This window comes from Anomaloglossus baeobatrachus, chromosome 7, assembly GCF_048569485.1.
Source record: "Anomaloglossus baeobatrachus isolate aAnoBae1 chromosome 7, aAnoBae1.hap1, whole genome shotgun sequence".
Lineage (NCBI taxonomy): Eukaryota > Metazoa > Chordata > Amphibia > Anura > Aromobatidae > Anomaloglossus > Anomaloglossus baeobatrachus.
The window spans coordinates 260,413,942-260,438,618 of record NC_134359.1 but is presented as its reverse complement, the minus strand read 5'-3'; the positions used below and the strand labels follow the sequence as shown (position 1 = coordinate 260,438,618).

The following is a 24,677-nucleotide window of genomic DNA, read 5'->3' as shown; positions in this document are numbered from 1 at the left end:
TACAGATTTTCTAAGTACACCAGCCTCATCAAGTCTAAGGTATCCATTTAATAAATAATAATAATAATAATAATAATAATAATAATAATAATAATAATAATATAGAGTTTATATTGTGAAATAAGACTACAGATCTGCTTTATCCCTTGTCTGGTACCATGAAAAAAAAAAAAAAAAAAACACAATCTGCAGCCATCATACAGATTTTTTAAGTAAGTATACCAGCCTCATTGGGCCTAAGGTATCAATTTAATAATATATACCATTCATATTGTGAAATACGACAACAGATCTGCTTTATCCCTTGTCTAGTACCATGAAAAAAAAAATAAATAAATAAATAAATCACAATTTGCAGCCATATTCAGATTTTCTAAGTAAGTACACTAGCCTCATCAGGTCTAAGGTATCCATTTAACAATAATATAGAGTTTATATTGTGAAATAAGACAACAGATCAGCTTTAACCCTTCTCTGGTACCATGAAAAAAAAAAAAAGAAATTTAAAAAAATCACTGGTTGTACCAGTCTGCACAGGGGTCACACCGACAACGTCCATAAACCGGCACCAGAATTTCCCTGCAGTAGACGCCATGTTTGTATTTCGTTTTGCTAGCTGCTAAAATTTAAAGAAAAAAAAAAATCTACACGTAAGTGGCTTGTACAGTTTCCTTAGTGTTTTTATTGGAGATGTAAGGTCCTGTTCACACAGATGAGCTTTTCTGAATCCTGAGCCTTCACTGTCGTTGTCCTCTTCAGCTACGTGGCAGGAAACAATCCCCTTGTGCCGTAACGGTGACGCGCTGGCCATTTATACATCACGGGCCGTGGCCCTGGTAACGTGGCACATTCCGCTGTTTCCTCACCACTTCTAGGGGTCTTGCTGTAAGTTGAATGTAGAATATGTCTAAACACTAATGTCTCCAGAGATCGGTATGACGACGTACATTTTACATGTTGGATTCAAATGTTTTATATTTGTATTTTACATTGAATTAATAAAATGTGAAATAACGGAAGTCTCCGTCTCCAAGTGTCGATTATACGATTCCTATACTAATGTACTTAAAATATACTGTATAAACTTTTTTTTTTTATCCTTTCTGTGTCCAGAATTCAATCCGGATCAGTCTCCTTCCCCCTCTGGCAGCCGGCATTATAGTCCTATATTAGTTTCCCTGCTCCTTCTCTAGCAAGCCCATTCTTTTAGCTGCTCAGTAGTGAATAAGAGATGACAATGCAGGAATTTGGCTGTCAGAGTGACTGACCATGTGCGTCCACCAGCACTCAGCTTAGGAGGTGGACGATCACTTTGTTCTACACTTTGAACACCAGGTGGCACCATTTTAAGTGTAGAACAAAGTGGCCGTCCACCTCCTAAGCTGTTCACTTCTGAGTTGTTAATGTAAATGGCTTGTTAGGCAAGAGGCAGGGAAATTAATAAACTATAATGCTGGCTGACAGAGGGGGAAGGAGATTGATCCTGTTTGAAGTCTGCCCCTAGAAGCACCAAGTGGGACACAGAAAAGCAGTTGCTGACACAGAATAGTGCCACCAGGTGTTCAGTGTCAGCAACTGCTTTTCTGTGTCCCACTTGGTGCTTCTAGGGGCAGACTTCAAACAGGATCAGTCTCCTCCCCCCTCTGGCAGCCAGCATTCTAGTTCTTCATTAATTTCCCTGCCCCTTCCCTAACAAACCATTTCCATTACCTACTCAGCAGTGAACAGCTTAGGAGGTGGACGGTCACTCTGTTCTACACTTTGGACACCAGGTGGCACCATTCTCTGTCAGAACAGTTTTGTGGCTTATTTTTTTACTTTTTCAACTGAGAAAAGTGGTGGGATTCAAATGTATTTATTTTTTTCAACAATTTTTCCTTTATTTTTTTTTTCCTACCCTTAGAAAACTGGAACCTGCGATCATATGTATGCTGCCATACTAAAATATTGAAGTGTATAGAAGAAATGTCAATCTCCTGGGAAACCCTATGAGCTTCATTGTTGTACAAAAATGGCGGTGACCCATAACAACCCACATTTGCAATACAGAAGGGGTCGATGGTTACCGGACTGGTCATACGCAGCGATCGCCACGGTAAAGCTATCATAGCGGCATTTAAAGGGAATCTGTCAGCAGGTTTTTATTCCCCCATCTGAGAGCAGCATAATGTAGAGACAGAGACCCTGATTCCAGTGATGTGTCACTTACTGAGCTGTTTGCTGTCATTTCGATAAAATCAATATTTTTTCTGCTGCAGATCTAGCAGATATACGGAATTCATGAATATGCTGGACTACCTGCAGCACGCCAAGTAGTCCTGTAATGATAATCTCCTGCTGATCAAACAGTGATTGTATCAAAACTACAAGAAGCAGCCCAGTAAGTAACACATTACTGGATTCAGGGTCTCTGCGCCTACATTATGCTGCTCTCAGATTAAGACGCAAAATCCTGGTGACAGATTGCCTTTAAGTGATTGAACAGCTGCAAGTGCTGGATGCAAATGTCATGTATGGAGCGGGCTCAGCTCCTGAACCTGCACCTTACAAAGGATGAGGGAGTACATTGTATGTTTGAAAAAGGTCAACAGCGTGCCAATGCTATGTAATAGATAATCCCTTTAAGTCTTCAAAAACAATAAATATATTTAATAATTAAAATCCTATACGTCCGCACACAGAATTTAGCTGATCGCCATCTGAAACAGTCTTTCAATAATCCCCAGAGGTGACTACTTCTTCCATTTGTTTGTATTTGATCTCCTAAGGCTTAAAGGGAATCTGTCACTAGATTTTTGCCACCTAATCTGAGAGCAGCATAACGTAGAGGCAGAGATCCTGATTCCAGTGATGTGTCACTTACTGAGCTGCTTAGTGTAGCTTTGATAAAAATCCCTGTTTAATCAGCTGTAAATCATTAGAGGACTACTTGGCGTGCTGCAGGTAGTCCAGCATCTTCATGAGCAAAATCTGCAGCAGAGAAAACATTGATTTTATCAGAGTGACAGCAAACAGCTCAGTAAGTGACACATCGCTGGAATCAGGGTCTCTGTCTCTACATTATGCTGCTATCTAATAGGGTAGAAAAAAACTGCTTAAAGTCCCTTTAAGATCTCTGCTTACTGTCAGTGAATGGAAGCAATCCTCTGCAGTTGTACGTTTTTACCACTGCAGATATTGTTGCATATTTCACCCTCGCATTTTTGCATTACTCCGATCCATAAAACTATAAATTAATTTTAATTTTCAGACATTTTCTGTACAAAATATTCTACGTACATGATCACACACAGTCCTCACAGTGATGAGTCTGGAGGTCACAGCTCAGTCTCTGAGTCTCTTTTTGACGCCTTTCCAAATAACAGGTTTACTAGAGGCTGCCGCGCCATCATCATCATCATCATCCTTCTCACTTTCCTCTCCAGATCCTTCTTCACTCCCTTTTGCACCATCACCACTATCCTCTTCATCATCATCTTCATCAGACTCTTCCTCCTCCTCGTCATCATCATTGGTGAATCTGATTTCAAGATATAATGCGGTCATCAACTGAAAATTGAAGCCATTTCCACCTTCTCATAGATAAAATAAAAAATGCAGAAACCTTCGAGATCGGTTTAAAGAGAATCTGTCAGGTGATTTTCTAGTACAATACTAATGTTATCTATATATAGGGGTTAAGCTGAGTTCACACATAGCGACAACGACGTCGCTGTTACATCACCATTTTCTGTGACGTAACAGCGACCTTGTAATTCGCTGTTATGATCGCTGCTTAGCTGTCAAACACAGCGACGCAGCAGCGATCATAACGACACACGTCGCTGTGCAACATGTGCAGAGAGCAGGGAGCCGCGCACACTGCTTAGCGCTGGCTCCCTGCTCTCCTAGCTACAGTACACATCGGGTTAATTACACGATGTGTACTGCAGCTACATGTGCACAGAGCAGGAGCCGGCACTGACAGCGTGAGAGCGGCGGATGCTGGTAACGAAGATAAATATCGGGTAACCAGAGAAAGGTCTTCCCTTGGTTACCCGATGTTTACCTTGGTTACAGCTTACCGCAGCTGCCAGACTGCGGCTCCTGCTCCCTGCTCGCTTCATTTCGTCGCTCTCTCGCTGTCATACACAGCGATGTGTGCGTCACAGTGGGAGAGCGACGACCAAAAAATGAAGCTGGACATTCAGCAACGAGCGGCGACCTCACAGCAGGGGCCAGGTCATTGCTGGATGTCACACACAGCGACAGCAACGGGACATCGCTGCAACGTCACAGAAAATGGTGACGTAGCAGCGTCGTCGTTGTCGTCGTCGCTGTGTGTGACACCACCTTTCAGGAGATCTTTCAGGATCAGTAAGGGGTGCTTCACACACAGAGAGATCGCTGCTGAGATCGCTGCTGAGTCACGGTTTTTGTGACGCAGCAGTGACCTCATTAGCGATCTCGCTGTGTGTGACACTGAGCAGCGATCTGGCCCCTGCTGTGAAATCGCTGCTCGTTACACACAGCCCTGGTTAGTTTTTTTTTATTGTTACTCTCCCGCTGTGACGCACAGATCGCTGTTTGTGACAGCGAGAGAGCGACGAAATGCAGGGAGCAGGAGCAGGCATCTGGCAGCTGCGGTAAGCTGTAACCAGGGTAAACATCGGGTAACCAAGGTGGTTACCCGATATTTACCTTCGTTACCAGCCTCCGCCGCTCTCGCTGCCAGTGCCGGCTCCCTGCTCTCTGCACATGTGGCTGCAGTACACATCGGGTTAATTAACCCACTATGTACTGTAGCTAGGAGAGCAGGGAGCCAGCGCTAAGCAGTGTGCGCGGCTCCCTGCTCTCTGCACATGTAGCGACGTTATGATCGCTGCTGCGTCAATGTGTTTGACAGCTAAGCAGCGATCATAACAGCGACTTACTAGGTCGCTGTTACGTCACAGAAAATGGTGACGTAACAGCGACGTCGTTGTCGCTGTCGCTATGTGTGAACCCAGCCTAAGTTTTATTGCTCTACGTTATCCTGTTATCTTGTTGTAAGATTCCTATTCTTCAATGTGATGTAATAACAAGTCAAGCATATGTAAATAGAAACTGCATATTCCCTGCCCCTCATCCCACCTCTCAGTGCTGGCATCAGTGATAGTAAATGTGAACTGAATGTGCACTGCTGCCCCCACCCACACTCCCCCCCCTATTCTCAGCAGTGATAGTGAATGTACTGGGAGGTGTTTGGGGGGAGCAGTGAATATGCAGCTTGTATTTTCATACACTTGACTAGTGTGCAGGAAACACTGAATTCTACAAAAATTACAGCAAGATAACAGGACAAGGTAGAACAATAAAACTTACTGATCCTGAAAGGTCTCCTATATAACAGAATAAGGTAGAACAATAAAATTTACTGATCCTAAAAGGTCTTTTATATAACAGGATAAGATAAAACAAAATTTACTGATCCTGAAAGGTCTCCTATATAATAGAATAAGGTAGAACAATAAAACTTACTGATCCTAAAAGGTCTCCTTAAGCCCTATTAAAGATAACATTAGTATTGTACTACAAAATCATCTGACAGATTCCCTTTAATTACATAACTGCCGCTTTGTGTTCACAGCTCCTCTGCAGACCCATGTGTCTCTGCACAGTAACAGGCTATAAACAATCCACGTGCTTTCATTTTACAAAAGGTCTCTGAAAACTCTAAACTGGAATCTGATTTGTTACAGATGATAAATTCTCAGTTTTGTTGTTTTGGTTTTTTTTTCATAAATATACCCAAAAAATGAAAACTAAAATTACCTTTTAGAACAGATGACTCTATTGGGATTTGAGAATTCTCTGCCAGATTCAACATCAAAAGGATCTGAAAAAATAAAAAATGATTAAAGTTATATTTTCCAAAATATGTCCCCTTTATTTCATTTTATATTATGTTATACACAGGATAGGAGTATGTAGCGGGCTCAGGAGCTGAGCCCACATGGTTCAGTGCAGGTGTCGGCTGTGTTATGCAGCCGGTATCTGCCTCTATTAGTCATTGATGGTGGCATTTAAATGGTTTCTCACTGCCCGAGAACCATCATCCCAATGTGATTACAGGTGCTGATATATTACCATGGCAGGGGAGGGTCTTGTGAATGCCCCCATTGACATTCTTGTTAAACAATTGCTGGGCCTCAAAAGGAGAATGTTATGTTAACTTTATGCTATTGCACCTGTTGAGAATAACAACTTAGCACACCCCAGATGCAGAGCCACGCACCTATTTCTTCAGCATCCTTCTCGTGGTCTTTGGCCAGGAATTCGGCTTCCACCTTGGTCACCTCCTCCACGTCTCGGCACTTGCTGTAAAGATCCAGCAGTTCTCGGTTCAGTTCCAGAAACACTTTCCCCCATTTAAATTTCCTCAGTAAAATTGTGGCCAAATCTGGAAATCCTAAAAATAAAAGGGAAAGTCTGATCAAAGAGAAAGGGACGGACAAACTGATACGAGATAGATCATCGTAACCTGCAGTATATAGAGATATATTATACACAATGATATATTTTATATATATATATATATATATATATATATATATATATATATATATATATATATATATATATATATATATATATATATATATATATATATATATATATATATATATTATACACACACACACACAAAGATACACATATATATGCTAGCTGTAGTACCCGGGCGTTGTCCGGGATAGTATCTGTCTCTCTCCCAGTCGCTGTCTGTCTCTTTCCTTGTCTGTCTGTTTCTATCTCTCTGTATTTGCATCAGTCTATCTGTCTCAATCTCTGTATCGGTCTCCTCTCTTTCCAGGGCTGTCTCTTTCCAGGGCTGTCTCTCTATGTCTGTCTGTCTTTTTCTGTCTCTCTCTATCCAATCTTATACTAACAGTTTATTTTGTTCCTATAGCAACCACTGACAGTTGCTATCTATATACACACACACACGGTATATAATAGTACATATTCACACACACTAATATAATATACATACAGTGTGTGTGTATGTGACTATGTAATATATATTATATATATGTACATATACACACACACACCTTTTTTTTTGTGTGTTTTTTTTTGTATTTTTATTTATTTATTTGGCAGTGTCTTTACTAACCCACAATACAAAAAGTTGCAGCAAAAGCTTCCACACATGACAGTTTGCAGGGTCGGCCGTAATTGACAGGGTTGGCAGCCACCAGGTACGGCAAGAGTCGAGGATGGCTCCCTTTCATTTTTGTAAACGGCGTTTCGTCCAGCTTCGCCCATGAACAATCGATAACTGCGACTCCGCTGTCCGCAACAATCTGCCTGATGGTCATATGAAGAAATAAATATGCACATTAGAACTGAGAGGACTTGACATTTCACTGCTCATTATATGTATCACCGGGGGTCATAAATTACATAAAAAGGGAACGAATCCAGATGAATTTACCACTATAATTAGTAGTACAGCACTATCTGGGCTAGAACAGCGAGAAAAAAAGAGAATTTTGTTACTTACCGTAAATTCTTTTTCTTATAGTTCCGTATTGGGAGACCCAGACCTTGGGTGTTTAGCTTCTGCCTCCGGAGGACACACAAAGTACTACACCTAAAAGGTGTAGCTCCTCCCTCTGAGCTTATACACCCCCTGGTGAACCAGTCACAACCAGTTTAGTGCAAAAGCTGAAGGAGAATAGCCACCCACAAGTAGAACAGAGCAAGAGCCGGAACAACCGGAGGACTCTGTTCACGACAACAGCCGGTGATAACACGCAGAACAAGGAAATTGCCAACAGGCAACAGGGAGGGTGCTGGGTCTCCCAAGACAGAACTATAAGAAAAAGAATTTACGGTAAGTAAACAAAATTCTCTTTTTCTTTATCGTTCCTTTGGGAGACCCAGACCTTGGGACGTTCCAAAGCAGTCCCTGGGTGGGAAATAAACAGAAAAAACTAAGAAGTAGGCAGAGCCTAACTTCACAAATGGGCGACCGCCGCCTGAAGGATGCGTCTGCCCAAGCTCGCATCTGCCGAAGCATGAGCATGCACTTGGTAGTGCTTCGAAAAGGTATGCAGGCTAGTCCAAGTGGCAGCCTGACAGACTTGTTGAACCGTAGCCTGGTGCCTAAAAGCCCAAGAGGCACCGACAGCTCTGGTCAAGTGTGCTTTGATCCCCGGCGGGGGAGGCGCCTGCGTACTCTGATAGGCGTCCGAAATGGTCGACCTAATCCAACGGGCTAAGGTCGGCTTAGAAGCTGGGAGGCCCTTGCGCCGACCTGTGGTTACCACAAGAAGAGAGGTGCACCGCCTGAGCGCAGCGGGGCGAGACACATAGATCCGGAGAGCACGCACCAGATCTAGAGTATGCAGAGCTTTTTCAAAGCGATGAACAGGGGCCGGACAGAAGGAAGGTAAGGTAATGTCCTGGTTAAGGTGGAAGGGAGAGAACACCTTAGGAAGAAAGTCCGGAGTCGGACGGAGAACCACCTTGTCTTGATGAAAGACTAAAAAAGGTGACTCCGAGGAGAGCGCAGCCAAATCAGAGACTCTCCTGAGAGAAGTTATGGCAACCAGAAAGGCCACTTTCTGTGAAAGACGATACAAAGAAACCTCCCTAAGAGGCTCAAAGGGGGGTTTCTGCAAGACCGTGAGAACCAAGTTAAGGTCCCAGGGGTCCAAGGGTCGCTGGTAAGGCGGAATGATGTGAGACACGCCCTGCATGAAGGTGCGGACCTGAGCCAGCCGAGCGAGACGCAGAGTTGAGGGACAGTCCTAGCTGCAGACCGGACTGTAGAAAAGACAGAAGAGTCGGCAAGGAGAATGGCCAAGGAGGATGGCCGGTAGAGCGACACCAGGACAGGAAAATTTTCCAAGTCCTGTGATAGATCTTAGCGGAGGAAGACTTACGGGCCCGAGTCATACTGGAGATGACTTCAGGGGGAATACCAGAAGCCGTCAAAATCCAGGACTCAAGAGCCACGCCGTCAATTTGAGGGCCGCAGAATTCGGGCGGAAAAACGGACCTTGCGAGAGTAGGTCTGGACGGTCCGGGAGATGCCACGGCATCTCTACGGACAGTTGGAGCAGGTCCGGATACCAAGCTCGCCTGGGCCAGTCCGGTGCAATGAGGATGACTCGACGACCCTCCATTCTGATCTTGCGCAGGACTCTGGGCAAGAGAGCTAGAGGGGGAAACACGTAGGACAGACGAAACTGGGACCAGTCCTGAACCAGAGCGTCCGCGGCGAAGGCCTGAGGATCGTGGGAGCGAGCCACGTAAACAGGAACCTTGTTGTTGTGACGGAATGCCATTAGGTCCGGAGTGCCCCATTTGCGGCAGATCGACTGAAACACTGTCGGGTGCAGGGACCACTCGCCACCGTCCACGCTTTGACGGCTGAGATAATCTGTCTCCCAGTTTTCCACGCCTGGGATGTGGACTGCGGATATGGTGGACCTGGAGTCCTCCGCCCATATGAAGAATGCGTTGTACCTCCATCATTGCCAGGCGGCTGCGTGTCCCGCCTTGCTGGTTGATGTAGGCAACCGCTGTCGCGTTGTGTGACTGGACTCGAATGTGCCTGCCCGCCAGCAGATGGCGAAATGCTAGGAGAGCTAGAAGTACGGCTCTGATTTCCAGCACATTGATTGAAAGGGCTGACTCGGACGGAGTCCAAGTGCCCTGTGCTCTGTGGTGGAGACATACCGCTCCCCAGCCGGATAGACTGGCATCCGTGGTGAGAATCACCCAGGACGGGGCCAGGAAGGACCGCCCTTGGGACAGGGAGAGGGGCCGAAGCCACCACTGAAGAGAGCTCTTGGTCCGTGGCGACAGAGCCACTGACTTGTGTAAGGAGGAAGGCCGCTTGTCCCAACAGCGGAGAATGTCCAGCTGCAGGGGGCGCAGATGGAACTGGGCAAAGGGAACAGCCTCCATGGACGCCACCATTTGACCCAGCACCTGCATCAGACGCCTGAGGGTATAACGGCGGGGCCTCAGCAGAGAGCGCACCGCCAGTTGGAGGGACTGCTGTTTGACTAATGGCAACTTCACAAGTGCCGGCAGAGTCTCGAACTGCATCCCTAGGTACGTGAGACTCTGGGTCGGAGTCAGAGTGGATTTGGGAAGTTTGACAAGCCACCCGAATTGGGCTAGAGTGGCGAGAGTGAGCGAGACACTCCGCTGACAGTCTGCGCTGGATGGCGCTTTGACTAGAAGGTCGTCCAGGTAGGGGAGCACTGCCAACCCCTGAAGGTGCAGAACCGCAATCACGGCTGCCATGACCTTGGTGAAAACCCGAGGGGCCGTGGCTAACCTGAAGGGGAGAGCCACGAATTGGAAATGATCGTCTCCTATTGCAAAGCGTAGCCAACGCTGGTGTGAAACCGCAATGGGCACATGCAGATAGGCATCTCTGATGTCGATGGACGCCAGGAAATCCCCTTGGGTCATTGAGGCAATGACTGATCGCAGGGACTCCATGCGAAAGTGCCGCACCCGAACATGCTTGTTGAGAAGCTTGAGATCCAGGATGGGCCTGAAGGTACCGTTCTTTTTGGGAACTAGGAAGAGGTTTGAGTAGAAACCTCTGAATCGTTCCCGGGCGGGAACTGGTACAATTACTCCGTTGGCCTGCAAGGCTGTTACGGCCTGTGAAAAGGCGGCGGCCCTGGAGCAGGGGGGAGTTGAGAGAAAAAAATCTGTTTGGCGGGCTGGAAGAAAATTCTATCCTGTAGCCGTGAGAGATATCTCTCACCCACTGATCGGAGACTTGTTGAAACCAAGCGTCGCCAAAGTGGGAGAGCCTGCCACTGACTAAGGACGTGGCTGGATCGGACAGAGAGTCACGAGGAGGCTGCCTTAGTGGCAGGACCTCCTGCGGTCTTCTGCGGACGCGCTCTGGAGCGCCAGTTGGATTTCTGGTCCTTGGCTGAGTTAGCGGACGAGGCGGAGGGCTTAGAGGACGACCAGTTGGAGGAACGAAAGGAGCGAAACCTCGACTGAATCCTACCCTGGGCAGGTTTCCTGGTCTTGGTTTGTGGCATGGAAGTACTCTTCCCGCCAGTAGCCTCTTTAATAATTTCATCCAGCTGTTCACCGAACAGCCGGGAACCAACAAAAGGGAGCCCAGCAAGGTACTTCTTTGAAGAAGCATCTGCCTTCCACTCTCGAAGCCACAAGATCCTGCGGATAACGAGGGAATTAGCCGAAGCCACCGCAGTGCGGTGAGAAACCTCCAGCATGGCAGACATGGCAGAGGATGAAAAAGCTGAAGCCTGAGAAGTTAAGGCAACCATCTCGGGCATAGATTCCCTGGTGAGGGAATGCATCTCCTCCAGACTATGAGATGGCTTTGAGGGCCCACACTGCTGCAAAAGTCGGGGAAAACGAGGCCCCCGCCGCTTCATATACGGATTTGGCCAGAAGGTCAATGTGACGGTCAGTGGCATCCTTAAGGGAAGTGCCATCAGCCACCGACACAACGGTCCGGGCTGAGAGCCTAGACACTGGAGGGTCTACCTTTGGGGAGTGAGCCCACTCCTTGACCACCTCAGGTGGAAAGGGAAAACGGTCATCAGAACCACGCTTTGGGAAGCGTTTGTCAGGGCAGGCCCTGGGCTTGGTTACAGCGGCCTGAAAACTGGAGTGGTTAAAAAACACACTCTTTACTCTCTTAGGCGAGGTAAACTGGTGCTTTTCTGCCAGAGAGGGTTGTTCCTCTGATACTGGCGGATTGAGATCCAGTACAGAATTAATGGAAGCAATCAAGTCACTAAATTCTGAGTCACCCTCGGAAGGAGCAATGGGGCACATGGAGTTAGCCTCCGAGCCCCCTGTAAAGGCATCCTCCTCATCCTGCGAGTCCTCAGCCCTTGAATCAGAGCCACGGGATGAGGAGGGAGAGGAAACCCTGCGGAGCCTCTTAGACGGACGGGGTCCGTGCCCTGATGATGAATCCTCTGTGAGCTCCAGACCTAAAGGCCCCTTAGCAAGAGTATTAGAGGCACCCTGTGAAGGGGGCTGATGCATATTCATCAAAGTCCTGGACAGAAGTCCCATGGACTCAGCAAATGACTGGGAGATAGACCTAGAAAAGGACTCTACCCAGGCCGGGGGTTCAGTCAAAGGTGCAGGAGCAGCCTGAGAGACCACTGGGGCCGAGACCCCAGGCCGTGGCACCTCCAAGTTAGAGCAGACCTCACAATGTGGATAGGTGCTCTGTTCAGGCAGCGGAAGCTTACATGCAGCACATACAGCATAAAGCTTTGGAGCCTTGCTCCTCGTGTGTGACATGCTGCCTGAGTGGGGGGAAACAGCTTCTATAAAGGGAATGAATCCCAGGGAGAATATAGCAGAGGTCCACAACCGGAGACCGGCTGTGGCTTACCAGACCGCTGGAAGCGGTGTTGTGTGCCCTCCAGATCCCGAAGCCCGGACCCCCAATGCACAGCACCTCAGCAGGGATGCAGAGTGCAGGACGGGCCAGAACAGAGTGAAACCTGCCCAAGAAAATGGCCGCCGGAGCAAAGAGAGGGGGCGGAACCTTGGGCGTCCCTGTAGGAAGGGCGGGATCTGGAGGGCCATAGAGGCCTGCAGGGGGGGGGGGTGTAGTCGCACACAAGCAGTGAGGAGGGTCCCTCCCCTGTGCAGGACGGCCACCGGGAGGGGCCATGCCTGTCCCTCAGCATGAGTGACATGCGAGGGCAGGTAACAGAATCTAGGCCTCCGGCGAAGCCGGGGCCTAAATTTAAGCAGCGAGGCCGACGCGCAGGCACCATCGGCGCGGTCTCGAGCGAAAAGCCAGAGAACCGGCCGGAAATGCTAAAAAACACAGTAAACACACTCTCCCCCCACAATAAATGACAGGGACCCCCAACATATGGACGTCTCAAGGTACTTAGCTGCTGAGACGCAGGGCCAGGTCCCTGGGGGTGAGTGCTCCAGTCCAGCAGGGTCCTCAAGGGGCTGTGGCCGGAGACCGGTCTCCTGCCAGGCATGGAGACCGTGCTGGCTCCCACTTCAAGCCAGAGCCCAGGAGGGATGGTGAAGGAGCACGGCATGTAAGGCTCCAGCCTTGGAAATCAACCTTACAACACCACCGACACAGTGGGGTGAGAAGGGACATGCCGGGAGTCCAGACGTGGACCCGCATTTCTTCAATCTTCTTCCAAAAAAAGAAAAAAAGGAAAAAATCATATGAGAACGCATGTGTGGATGTATGCCTCCTGAACACAAAGCGAAAAAACTGGCTGTGACTGGTTCACCAGGGGGTGTATAGGCTCAGAGGGAGGAGCTACACCTTTTAGGTGTAGTACTTTGTGTGTCCTCCGGAGGCAGAAGCTAAACACCCAAGGTCTGGGTCTCCCAAAGGAACGATAAAGAAATGATACCTGTCTTGTAGTGATCCGATGTCCAAAGGCTGAGAAATCAAGCTTGGAAGCTATATGCAAATTATCCTGCAAGTGCACTGGGGGCGTGTCAGACTCCAAGTGCATGGACACGCCCTAATGCACTTCCAGGATAATTTTTATGTGACTTCAAAACATCGATTTCTCAGCACTGGAACATCGGATCACTACAAGACAGGTATCATTTTTTATGTTATTCTACGACCTATACCGCCATAATGCTAGTTTTAGTAGTAACCTTGCCCTGAAAGTTTCCATTCAAAGAAGCAGTGCAGTGTTTTACATGTTGGGACCACAAGAATTTCTATAGAATTCGCTGCCTGCCCCTAAAAAGGCACACCTAGCCCAAGGTTGCTTACTTTAGCAATGAAACCCCCACCACATACTTTAAATTAATGCTAAATATTATATACCTCGGGGCCTGTCTGCATCTTATACTGGTAATTTACCATGTATTGGTAAGGACCGTTTTTTTCTAGTTATGTGTCATACCAAATATTAAGCTCTTTCCTGCTATTTGTGGTGATGACCATTTTGTGTTTAACCCCTGCTTCCCAGGCGCCATAACTTTTTTAAATTCTTCTGATGAAATGATGATATAAAGGTCCTTTTTTCTTATAGGGATTTGTTGTATTTTTAATGGAGTTAAACAGACAGGATAGGAGTTATCTCCATTACAGGAGATAGTCTACTGTAACACATCTCTGATATCTGCTGCACACAGAGTGGTCTCAGCTCCGGAGCCCACTCCAGACACTCAATGTGCCACCCACCATAAATAGAGGGCAAATGTAGGGAAGGGGGAGGGGGGGGTCACACTATTGGACCCAATTTCCATACTCAAAAGTTCCATGAACACATCTCTATCCTACAGTCCCTGACAGAAGTTCTGTCGCTTATCTATGTTATGGAAATAAAAGCTTATAACCTGACTTTAAATTCATCCATTGGTTTTATAAATTACTCTTTTGAAAGCTGAAACCCTCCCAAATTTGGTTTCGGTTATTAAAATAAAGTTGCTGCAAAGCTGAAATATTGATCATTTAATGAACACCGAAAGGTCAGATTTTGGCAAGACAAAAGTTTTGTTGCCCACAGAAAGTAATGTGAAATTCAAATAAGTAATTAACTTCTAGTACAAAGATATGTTGCATAACATTAGTGAATAAAATTGTGGTTCTATTAGAGCCATATTTAATATTTTGGGTGACTTTCATGGGTTTGAAGCACTGTAACCATGCGGTTCAACAATGATTCATACAATTTAGTGAAGTCATCAGGGATAGCAGAGAATGCATCTTACATGAATCCCAGAGTTCATCTAGATTCTTTGGTTTTGTCTTCCAAGCTTCCTCTTTCATCCTACCCCAAACATGCTCAATGATGTTCATGTCTGGTGACTGGGCTGGCCAGTCCTTGAGCACCTTGATCTTCTTTGCCAGGAGGAACTTTGTTGTAGAGATGGATGTATGAGATGGCGCACCATCCTGCTGCAGAATGTGACCCCTTTTATGATTGGGAATGTAAGAGGTAGCTAATATTTCTTGATATTTTAGGCTATTGATATTGCCTTCCATCTTGCAAATGTTTCGCACACCCCCATACTGAATGTAACCCAAGACCATGATCTTTCCACCACCAAACTTAACTGTTTTCTGGATCCATACAGGCTCCAGTAGGTCTCCTGCAGTATTTGCAGCGGCTGTGGTGTAATTCAACTGAACATTCATCAGAGAAATCCACCTTCTGCCACTTTTCGAGCGTCCATCTGTTTAGCAGGCTGTGGGACTTCGCAAATGCCACATGGTTGTTTAATTGCCTTTTGCTTAGTGCTGGCTTCTGGGCACTGATTCAACCATGGACGCATTTCGAGACAAAATCCTACAAACTGTTCTACTTGACACAGGGACTTGAGGTGACCAGGCCTTTTGGAGCTCTGCTGCAGTGGAAGAGAGGCTGGCTTTGGATTTTCTAACCAACAAACGTTGCTCCTGAGCAGTTATCTTGCGGGGTCTGCCGGACCTGGGCTTATCAAAAACATCTCCAGTCTCTTCAAATCTTTTTTTTAATTCTTTGTACTTGACGCTAAGACACATTAAAGGTGCCAGTCACCTCTGCAGTGGATCTGTTCTTCAGCCTCTTGATAATCAAGGCTTTGGTCGCAGGGTGGATTTTTGGCATGTTGTCAGAGGTCAAGTTGCAGTTCAGTTGAAGGTCTGGGGTGCTGGGTTTCTTTTTATACACACCCACTAATTAACCGATCATTTAGTGAGCACAGGTGAGGATGTAAACTAGGATTGGGTGCATTATATGACAAAGCGACAAAACTTTTGTCTTGCCAAAATCTGACTTTTCTGAGTTCATTAAATGATCAATATTTCAGCTTTGCAGCAACATTTTTTTTCAAAACCTAAACCAAATTTGGGAGGGTTTCAGCTGTCAAAAGAGTAATTTATAAAACCAACGGATGAATTTAAAGTCCGATTATAAGCTTTTATTTACATAACATGGATAAGCGACAGAACTTCTGTCAGGGACTGTATTTTGACAATGGACGACCATTCTGGTGGACACAGCCTGTTCACCTTTTGATGAACCTGTTGGAAACTCCCTCTCTCGAACCATTACTGTAAGTGTTTTCCCCTTTAAGAGATAAGCAAATCAACCCTGTTATGACCCAAAATTGCTGATCCAGCAGCGAGAAACTGTGTATGAAAGTTCTGTATATTCGTATCTTGGGGCATGACGATGCACTTACAGCTTCTCAGTCTCAGATTGTATTCCCCAACTAGCAGCGCCCTCCCTTGGCCAAATGTGATGTAGTTTGCTCTGGTCCACGGAAACTGACCTGTCAATCAATCAGAGGAGGATAGTGCTAGGCAAGGAATACAACACGAGGCTGAGGAGCTGTAAGTGCATCGCATGCAGAACTTCTAAACACTATTTCTCTCTGCTGGAGCAGCACTTTGGGGTCATAATGGGGTGGACTGGGTTATCTTTTAAAGGGCTACAAAGTCATATGAATGGTTGGGGGATTAATGTTCCTGACAGGTTCCCTAATAAATACTATACATTTATGGTCGGGCACAGCGGTCCCTGCAATCAGCTCACCAAGCAATCTCCAATCTAAAAAAAAATTGCATGTCCTGATTGGTTAGTCCAATCAGATTCCAAGCTGAGGAATATATTAACTATGGGAACGCTTCAGGCAGATGAGTGCTGCCCCCTAGTGGTCTTATGATGTTTGAGTACCATATTTTTCGCTTTATAAAACGCACCACAAAGACATAAAAAAAAGGTAAAAAAAATATAAATAAAAATGGGGTCAGTCTTATATTCAGGTGTTGTCTTACCTGAGGGGGGCAGCGGGGGTCACGGGAGGCAGAGGTTGTGCTGGCAGGTGCGGCGGCGTCCGTGGTGGCAGGTGCGGCAGGGTCCGTGGTAGCGGCAGCAGTGGCGGGTGAGTGGTGCAGCAGGCCAGTGCGGTGAGAGTCCCAGTATCCGCGGTCCCGGTTCAAATGATGACACCTGGAGCAGCGCATGCGCAGATGGAGTGCTCATCTAAGAGCTCCATCTGCGCACGTGCCCGCTCCCGGCGCCATCATTTGAAACTGGGACCGCGGACACACTGTAACACAGGGTAACCTGCTGCACAGCCGCCCGCACAGAGTAGCAGCCAGGAGGCTGCCCGCCCAACCGCACAGAGAGGCAGCCGGCACGGACAGGCACCCGGCTGCCGCCCGCACACAGGCAAGGGCACCGGACTAACGCCCGCACCGGCACCGACTGCCGCCCGCACGCAGCCACAGGCACCCGGCCGCCTGATCGCCGCACAGACAGGACACCCAGGTACCGCTATATTCGGATTTTAGGACGCACCCCTCATTTTCCTCCCAAATTTTTGGGAGGAAAAGTGCGTCTTATAATCCGAAAAATACGGTACTTCTCGAATCGCTCTGCTTGCTGACAGTCTCCTTATCAGAGACAACTTACATTAACTATCGGAACATTATTTCAAAGTCAGTCAAAAATCAATTTGCACTATTAGGTCGTGCGCAGAACTTACTTGTCGGCGGGGGATACATACAGCGTCCCCATGGGACTGAGGATCACACCATTGAACCTTTGGTTAAGGCGAAGGGTTCGGACCAGACCTTTCCGGGCGAGCTTTCGGCCTGTGCACCTCTTGGGGTCACAGTGGCCCAGCTCCCACATTGCCAGAGCACACGGGAACTTCACCTTTGTCTCTTCATCATCTGCAGCTGCATCCCCCCGAATACTGGCTTCAGTGGGCAAATAAGATGAGAAGACATCACAACATGTATAAGAAGCATAAGGATTAGGGCACTACTCAGCCCACACTGGTACATGTTCACTGTATGGTACTATGTGGCGGTATTATGCGGACATGTGATTGTTTGGCTTGGATAGGCGGTATAATTATGTGATACGGTATAAGAAAAACATTGTGCCAGGCCCCTGAATAAGCACTTAAAAGGGAGTTCTAGTGAGATCCCCCTCTATGCCATACACATGCCCTACAGGGGTCCCCAACCTATTGAGCAGAGACCCTTTTTTTGCGGATTGTGGTTTGTCTGCCCACTCGAGCACCACACACAATTGGATTGATGAACACAGGCCAGAGGCACCTGGAGCATCGGCACTCGGGGGGTATCATTGTTTGGAGGATGGGGGGGCAATTGAGAATTATTAATAGGGTATTATTACTTGATAAGGGGAACTCAGAAAAAATTGTTTCTTTATAAGGGGACACACGTGCCATTAGTTCCTTCAATGGGCGCATTTGGCAAAGGCTTAGTTTTTAAGAGGGCACAGGGGGCATTATCACTAGATAAGGGGACATTACCACTACGTAAGGGGGCAGGCACTCTGGGCCATTATTACTATATAAGGGGGCACTCGGGGCCATTATCACTATATAAGGGGGCACTCGGGGCCATTATCACTATACAAGGGGGCACTCGGGGCCATTATCACTTTACAAGGGGGCACTCGGGGCCATTATCACTTTACAAGGGGGCACTCGGGGCCATTATCACTTTACAAGGGGGCACTCGGGGCCATTATCACTTTACAAGGGGGCACTCGGGGCCATTATCACTTTACAAGGGGGCACTCGGGGCCATTATCACTTTACAAGGGGGCACTCGGGGCCATTATCACTTTACAAGGGGGCACTCGGGGCCATTATCACTTTACAAGGGGGCACTCGGGGCCATTATCACTTTACAAGGGGGCACTCGGGGCCATTATCACTTTACAAGGGGGCACTCGGGGCCATTATCACTTTACAAGGGGGCACTCGGGGCCATTATCACTTTACAAGGGGGCACTCGGGGCCATTATCACTTTACAAGGGGGCACTCGGGGCCATTATCACTTTACAAGGGGGCACTCGGGGCCATTATCACTTTACAAGGGGGCACTCGGGGCCATTATCACTTTACAAGGGGGCACTCGGGGCCATTATCACTTTACAAGGGGGCACTCGGGGCCATTATCACTTTACAAGGGGGCACTCGGGGCCATTATCACTTTACAAGGGGGCACTCGGGGCCATTATCACTTTACAAGGGGGCACTCGGGGCCATTATCACTTTACAAGGGGGCACTCGGGGCCATTATCACTTTACAAGGGGGCACTCGGGGCCATTATCACTTTACAAGGGGGCACTCGGGGCCATTATCACTTTACAAGGGGGCACTCGGGGCCATTATCACTTTACAAGGGGGCACTCGGGGCCATTATCACTTTACAAGGGGGCACTCGGGGCCATTATCACTTTACAAGGGGGCACTCGGGGCCATTATCACTTTACAAGGGGGCACTCGGGGCCATTATCACTTTACAAGGGGGCACTCGGGGCCATTATCACTTTACAAGGGGGCACTCGGGGCCATTATCACTTTACAAGGGGGCACTCGGGGCCATTATCACTTTACAAGGGGGCACTCGGGGCCATTATCACTTTACAAGGGGGCACTCGGGGCCATTATCACTTTACAAGGGGGCACTCGGGGCCATTATCACTTTACAAGGGGGCACTCGGGGCCATTATCACTTTACAAGGGGGCACTCGGGGCCATTATCACTTTACAAGGGGGCACTCGGGGCCATTATCACTTTACAAGGGGGCACTCGGGGCCATTATCACTTTACAAGGGGGCACTCGGGGCCATTATCACTTTACAAGGGGGCACTCGGGGCCATTATCACTTTACAAGGGGGCACTCGGGGCCATTATCACTTTACAAGGGGGCACTCGGGGCCATTATCACTTTACAAGGGGGCACTCGGGGCCATTATCACTTTACAAGGGGGCACTCGGGGCCATTATCACTTTACAAGGGGGCACTCGGGGCCATTATCACTTTACAAGGGGGCACTCGGGGCCATTATCACTTTACAAGGGGGCACTCGGGGCCATTATCACTTTACAAGGGGGCACTCGGGGCCATTATCACTTTACAAGGGGGCACTCGGGGCCATTATCACTTTACAAGGGGGCACTCGGGGCCATTATCACTTTACAAGGGGGCACTCGGGGCCATTATCACTTTACAAGGGGGCACTCGGGGCCATTATCACTTTACAAGGGGGCACTCGGGGCCATTATCACTTTACAAGGGGGCACTCGGGGCCATTATCACTTTACAAGGGGGCACTCGGGGCCATTATCACTTTACAAGGGGGCACTCGGGGCCATTATCACTTTACAAGGGGGCACTCGGGGCCATTATCACTTTACAAGGGGGCACTCGGGGCCATTATCACTTTACAAGGGGGCACTCGGGGCCATTATCACTTTACAAGGGGGCACTCGGGGCCATTATCACTTTACAAGGGGGCACTCGGGGCCATTATCACTTTACAAGGGGGCACTCGGGGCCATTATCACTTTACAAGGGGGCACTCGGGGCCATTATCACTTTACAAGGGGGCACTCGGGGCCATTATCACTTTACAAGGGGGCACTCGGGGCCATTATCACTTTACAAGGGGGCACTCGGGGCCATTATCACTTTACAAGGGGGCACTCGGGGCCATTATCACTTTACAAGGGGGCACTCGGGGCCATTATCACTTTACAAGGGGGCACTCGGGGCCATTATCACTTTACAAGGGGGCACTCGGGGCCATTATCACTTTACAAGGGGGCACTCGGGGCCATTATCACTTTACAAGGGGGCACTCGGGGCCATTATCACTTTACAAGGGGGCACTCGGGGCCATTATCACTTTACAAGGGGGCACTCGGGGCCATTATCACTTTACAAGGGGGCACTCGGGGCCATTATCACTTTACAAGGGGGCACTCGGGGCCATTATCACTTTACAAGGGGGCACTCGGGGCCATTATCACTTTACAAGGGGGCACTCGGGGCCATTATCACTTTACAAGGGGGCACTCGGGGCCATTATCACTTTACAAGGGGGCACTCGGGGCCATTATCACTTTACAAGGGGGCACTCGGGGCCATTATCACTTTACAAGGGGGCACTCGGGGCCATTATCACTTTACAAGGGGGCACTCGGGGCCATTATCACTTTACAAGGGGGCACTCGGGGCCATTATCACTTTACAAGGGGGCACTCGGGGCCATTATCACTTTACAAGGGGGCACTCGGGGCCATTATCACTTTACAAGGGGGCACTCGGGGCCATTATCACTTTACAAGGGGGCACTCGGGGCCATTATCACTTTACAAGGGGGCACTCGGGGCCATTATCACTTTACAAGGGGGCACTCGGGGCCATTATCACTTTACAAGGGGGCACTCGGGGCCATTATCACTTTACAAGGGGGCACTCGGGGCCATTATCACTTTACAAGGGGGCACTCGGGGCCATTATCACTTTACAAGGGGGCACTCGGGGCCATTATCACTTTACAAGGGGGCACTCGGGGCCATTATCACTTTACAAGGGGGCACTCGGGGCCATTATCACTTTACAAGGGGGCACTCGGGGCCATTATCACTTTACAAGGGGGCACTCGGGGCCATTATCACTTTACAAGGGGGCACTCGGGGCCATTATCACTTTACAAGGGGGCACTCGGGGCCATTATCACTTTACAAGGGGGCACTCGGGGCCATTATCACTTTACAAGGGGGCACTCGGGGCCATTATCACTTTACAAGGGGGCACTCGGGGCCATTATCACTTTACAAGGGGGCACTCGGGGCCATTATCACTTTACAAGGGGGCACTCGGGGCCATTATCACTTTACAAGGGGGCACTCGGGGCCATTATCACTTTACAAGGGGGCACTCGGGGCCATTATCACTTTACAAGGGGGCACTCGGGGCCATTATCACTTTACAAGGGGGCACTCGGGGCCATTATCACTTTACAAGGGGGCACTCGGGGCCATTATCACTTTACAAGGGGGCACTCGGGGCCATTATCACTTTACAAGGGGGCACTCGGGGCCATTATCACTTTACAAGGGGGCACTCGGGGCCATTATCACTTTACAAGGGGGCACTCGGGGCCATTATCACTTTACAAGGGGGCACTCGGGGCCATTATCACTTTACAAGGGGGCACTCGGGGCCATTATCACTTTACAAGGGGGCACTCGGGGCCATTATCACTTTACAAGGGGGCACTCGGGGCCATTATCACTTTACAAGGGGGCACTCGGGGCCATTATCACTTTACAAGGGGGCACTCGGGGCCATTATCACTTTACAAGGGGGCACTCGGGGCCATTATCACTTTACAAGGGGGCACTCGGGGCCATTATCACTTTACAAGGGGGCACTCGGGGCCATTATCACTTTACAAGGGGGCACTCGGGGCCATTATCACTTTACAAGGGGGCACTCGGGGCCATTATCACTTTACAAGGGGGCACTCGGGGCCATTATCACTTTACAAGGGGGCACTCGGGGCCATTATCACTTTACAAGGGGGCACTCGGGGCCATTATCACTTTACAAGGGGGCACTCGGGGCCATTATCACTTTACAAGGGGGCACTCGGGGCCAGGGCTGTGGAGTCGGTAAGCCAAACCTTCGACTCCGACTCCGACTCCTCAAATTCTCTTGCACCGACTCCGACTCCGGCTCCGACTCCGGCTCCGACTCCGGCTCCTACATATATTGCTTATAGTTAGGTGAAAAATTTATTGTAGTACATGAATATGTGTATGTGAACATCAGACATTTAATAATTTTTATGATACAATAATCAAGATATTTGGATAGAACATAAAATATATTTATTGGATACAACTTTAGAACACAAAAAACTGTAATAAATTGTAAATATGTAATACACTATGTAATATACAGTAGATTACATATATATCTTGTGTGTGTGTATATACACTGTATATATATATATATTATATATATTACATATTTACAATTTATTAGTTTTTTTGTGTTCTAAAGTTGTATTCCAATAAATATTTTATGTTCTATCCAAATATCTTGATTATTGTATCATAAAAACAATTAAATGTCTGATGTTCACATTGTACTACAATAAATTTTTCACTTAAATATAAGCATTATACTAAATGTTGTTATTTAGTAAAATATTCAGCACATTCTGCATTGCACTCCTGTCCCCAATTTATTATATATTTTAGGAGTCGGAGTCGGTGCATTTTATACCGACTCCGACTCCGACTCCACCAAAATGAGCTCCGACTCCGACTCCACGACTCCGACTCCGACTCCACAGCCCTGCTCGGGGCCATTATCACTTTACAAGGGGGCACTCGGGGCCATTATCACTTTACAAGGGGGCACTCGGGGCCATTATCACTTTACAAGGGGGCACTCGGGGCCATTATCACTTTACAAGGGGGCACTCGGGGCCATTATCACTTTACAAGGGGGCACTCGGGGCCATTATCACTTTACAAGGGGGCACTCGGGGCCATTATCACTTTACAAGGGGGCACTCGGGGCCATTATCACTTTACAAGGGGGCACTCGGGGCCATTATCACTTTACAAGGGGGCACTCGGGGCCATTATCACTTTACAAGGGGGCACTCGGGGCCATTATCACTTTACAAGGGGGCACTCGGGGCCATTATTACTATATAAGGGGGCACTCGGGCCATTATCACTTTACAAGGGGGCACTCGGGGCCATTATCACTTTACAAGGGGGCACTCGGGGCCATTATCACTTTACAAGGGGGCACTCGGGGCCATTATTACTATATGTGGGGGGCACTCGGGGCCATTATCACTTTACAAGGGGGCACTCGGGGCCATTATTACTATATAAGGGGGCACTCGGGCCATTATCACTTTATAAGGGGGCACTCGGGGCCATTATCACTTTACAAGGGGGCACTCGGGGCCATTATCACTTTACAAGGGGGCACTCGGGGCCATTATTACTATATGTGGGGGGCACTCGGGCCATTATCACTTTATAAGGGGGCACTCGGGGCCATTATCACTTTACAAGGGGGCACTCGGGGCCATTATCACTTTACAAGGGGGCACTCGGGGCCATTATTACTATATGTGGGGGGCACTCGGGGCCATTATCACTTTACAAGGGGGCACTCGGGGCCATTATTACTATATAAGGGGGCACTCGGGCCATTATTACTTTATAAGGGGGCACTCGGGGCCATTATCACTTTACAAGGGGGCACTCGGGGCCATTATCACTTTACAAGGGGGCACTCGGGGCCATTATTACTATATGTGGGGGGCACTCGGGGCCATTATCACTTTACAAGGGGGCACTCGGGGCCATTATTACTATATAAGGGGGCACTCGGGCCATTATTACTTTATAAGGGGGCACTCGGGGCCATTATCACTTTACAAGGGGGCACTCGGGGCCATTATCACTTTACAAGGGGGCACTCGGGGCCATTATCACTTTACAAGGGGGCACTCGGGGCCATTATCACTTTACAAGGGGGCACTCGGGGCCATTATCACTTTACAAGGGGGCACTCAGGGCCATTATCACTTTACAAGGGGGCACTCGGGGCCATTATCACTTTACAAGGGGGCACTCGGGGCCATTATCACTTTACAAGGGGGCACTCGGGGCCATTATTACTATATGTGGGGGGCACTCGGGGCCATTATTACTATATGTGGGGGGCACTCGGGGCCATTATTACTTTATAAGGGGGGCACTCGGGGCCATTACTACTTTATAAGGGGGGCACTCGGGGCCATTATCGCTTTACAAGGGGCCACTCGGGGCCATTATTGCTTTACAAGGGGGCACTCGGGGCCAT

General features: G+C 48.3%; 1 protein-coding gene across 4 annotated transcripts in view; it reads right to left on the bottom strand.

Annotated features, from left to right (window-relative positions):
* Positions 1-535: 535 nt before the first annotated feature.
* The window catches only part of TSR3 (TSR3 ribosome maturation factor), a 30,510-nt gene continuing 6,368 nt past the window's right edge, over positions 536-24,677 (bottom strand). For 3 of the 4 annotated variants that reach the window (XM_075318090.1, XM_075318087.1, XM_075318089.1), the window contains exons 3-7: positions 17,482-17,698; positions 7,136-7,329; positions 6,257-6,430; positions 5,794-5,857; positions 3,220-3,520 (exon numbers count right to left, since the gene is read on the bottom strand). In XM_075318090.1, coding sequence (XP_075174205.1) covers positions 3,325-3,520; positions 5,794-5,857; positions 6,257-6,430; positions 7,136-7,329; positions 17,482-17,698 — 845 coding nt within the window. In that variant the 3' untranslated portion in view covers positions 3,220-3,324. Of the gene's footprint in view, positions 884-3,219; positions 3,521-5,793; positions 5,858-6,256; positions 6,431-7,135; positions 7,330-17,481; positions 17,699-24,677 lie in introns of those variants that run through there. The other variant, XM_075318088.1, reaches the window with a different exon arrangement.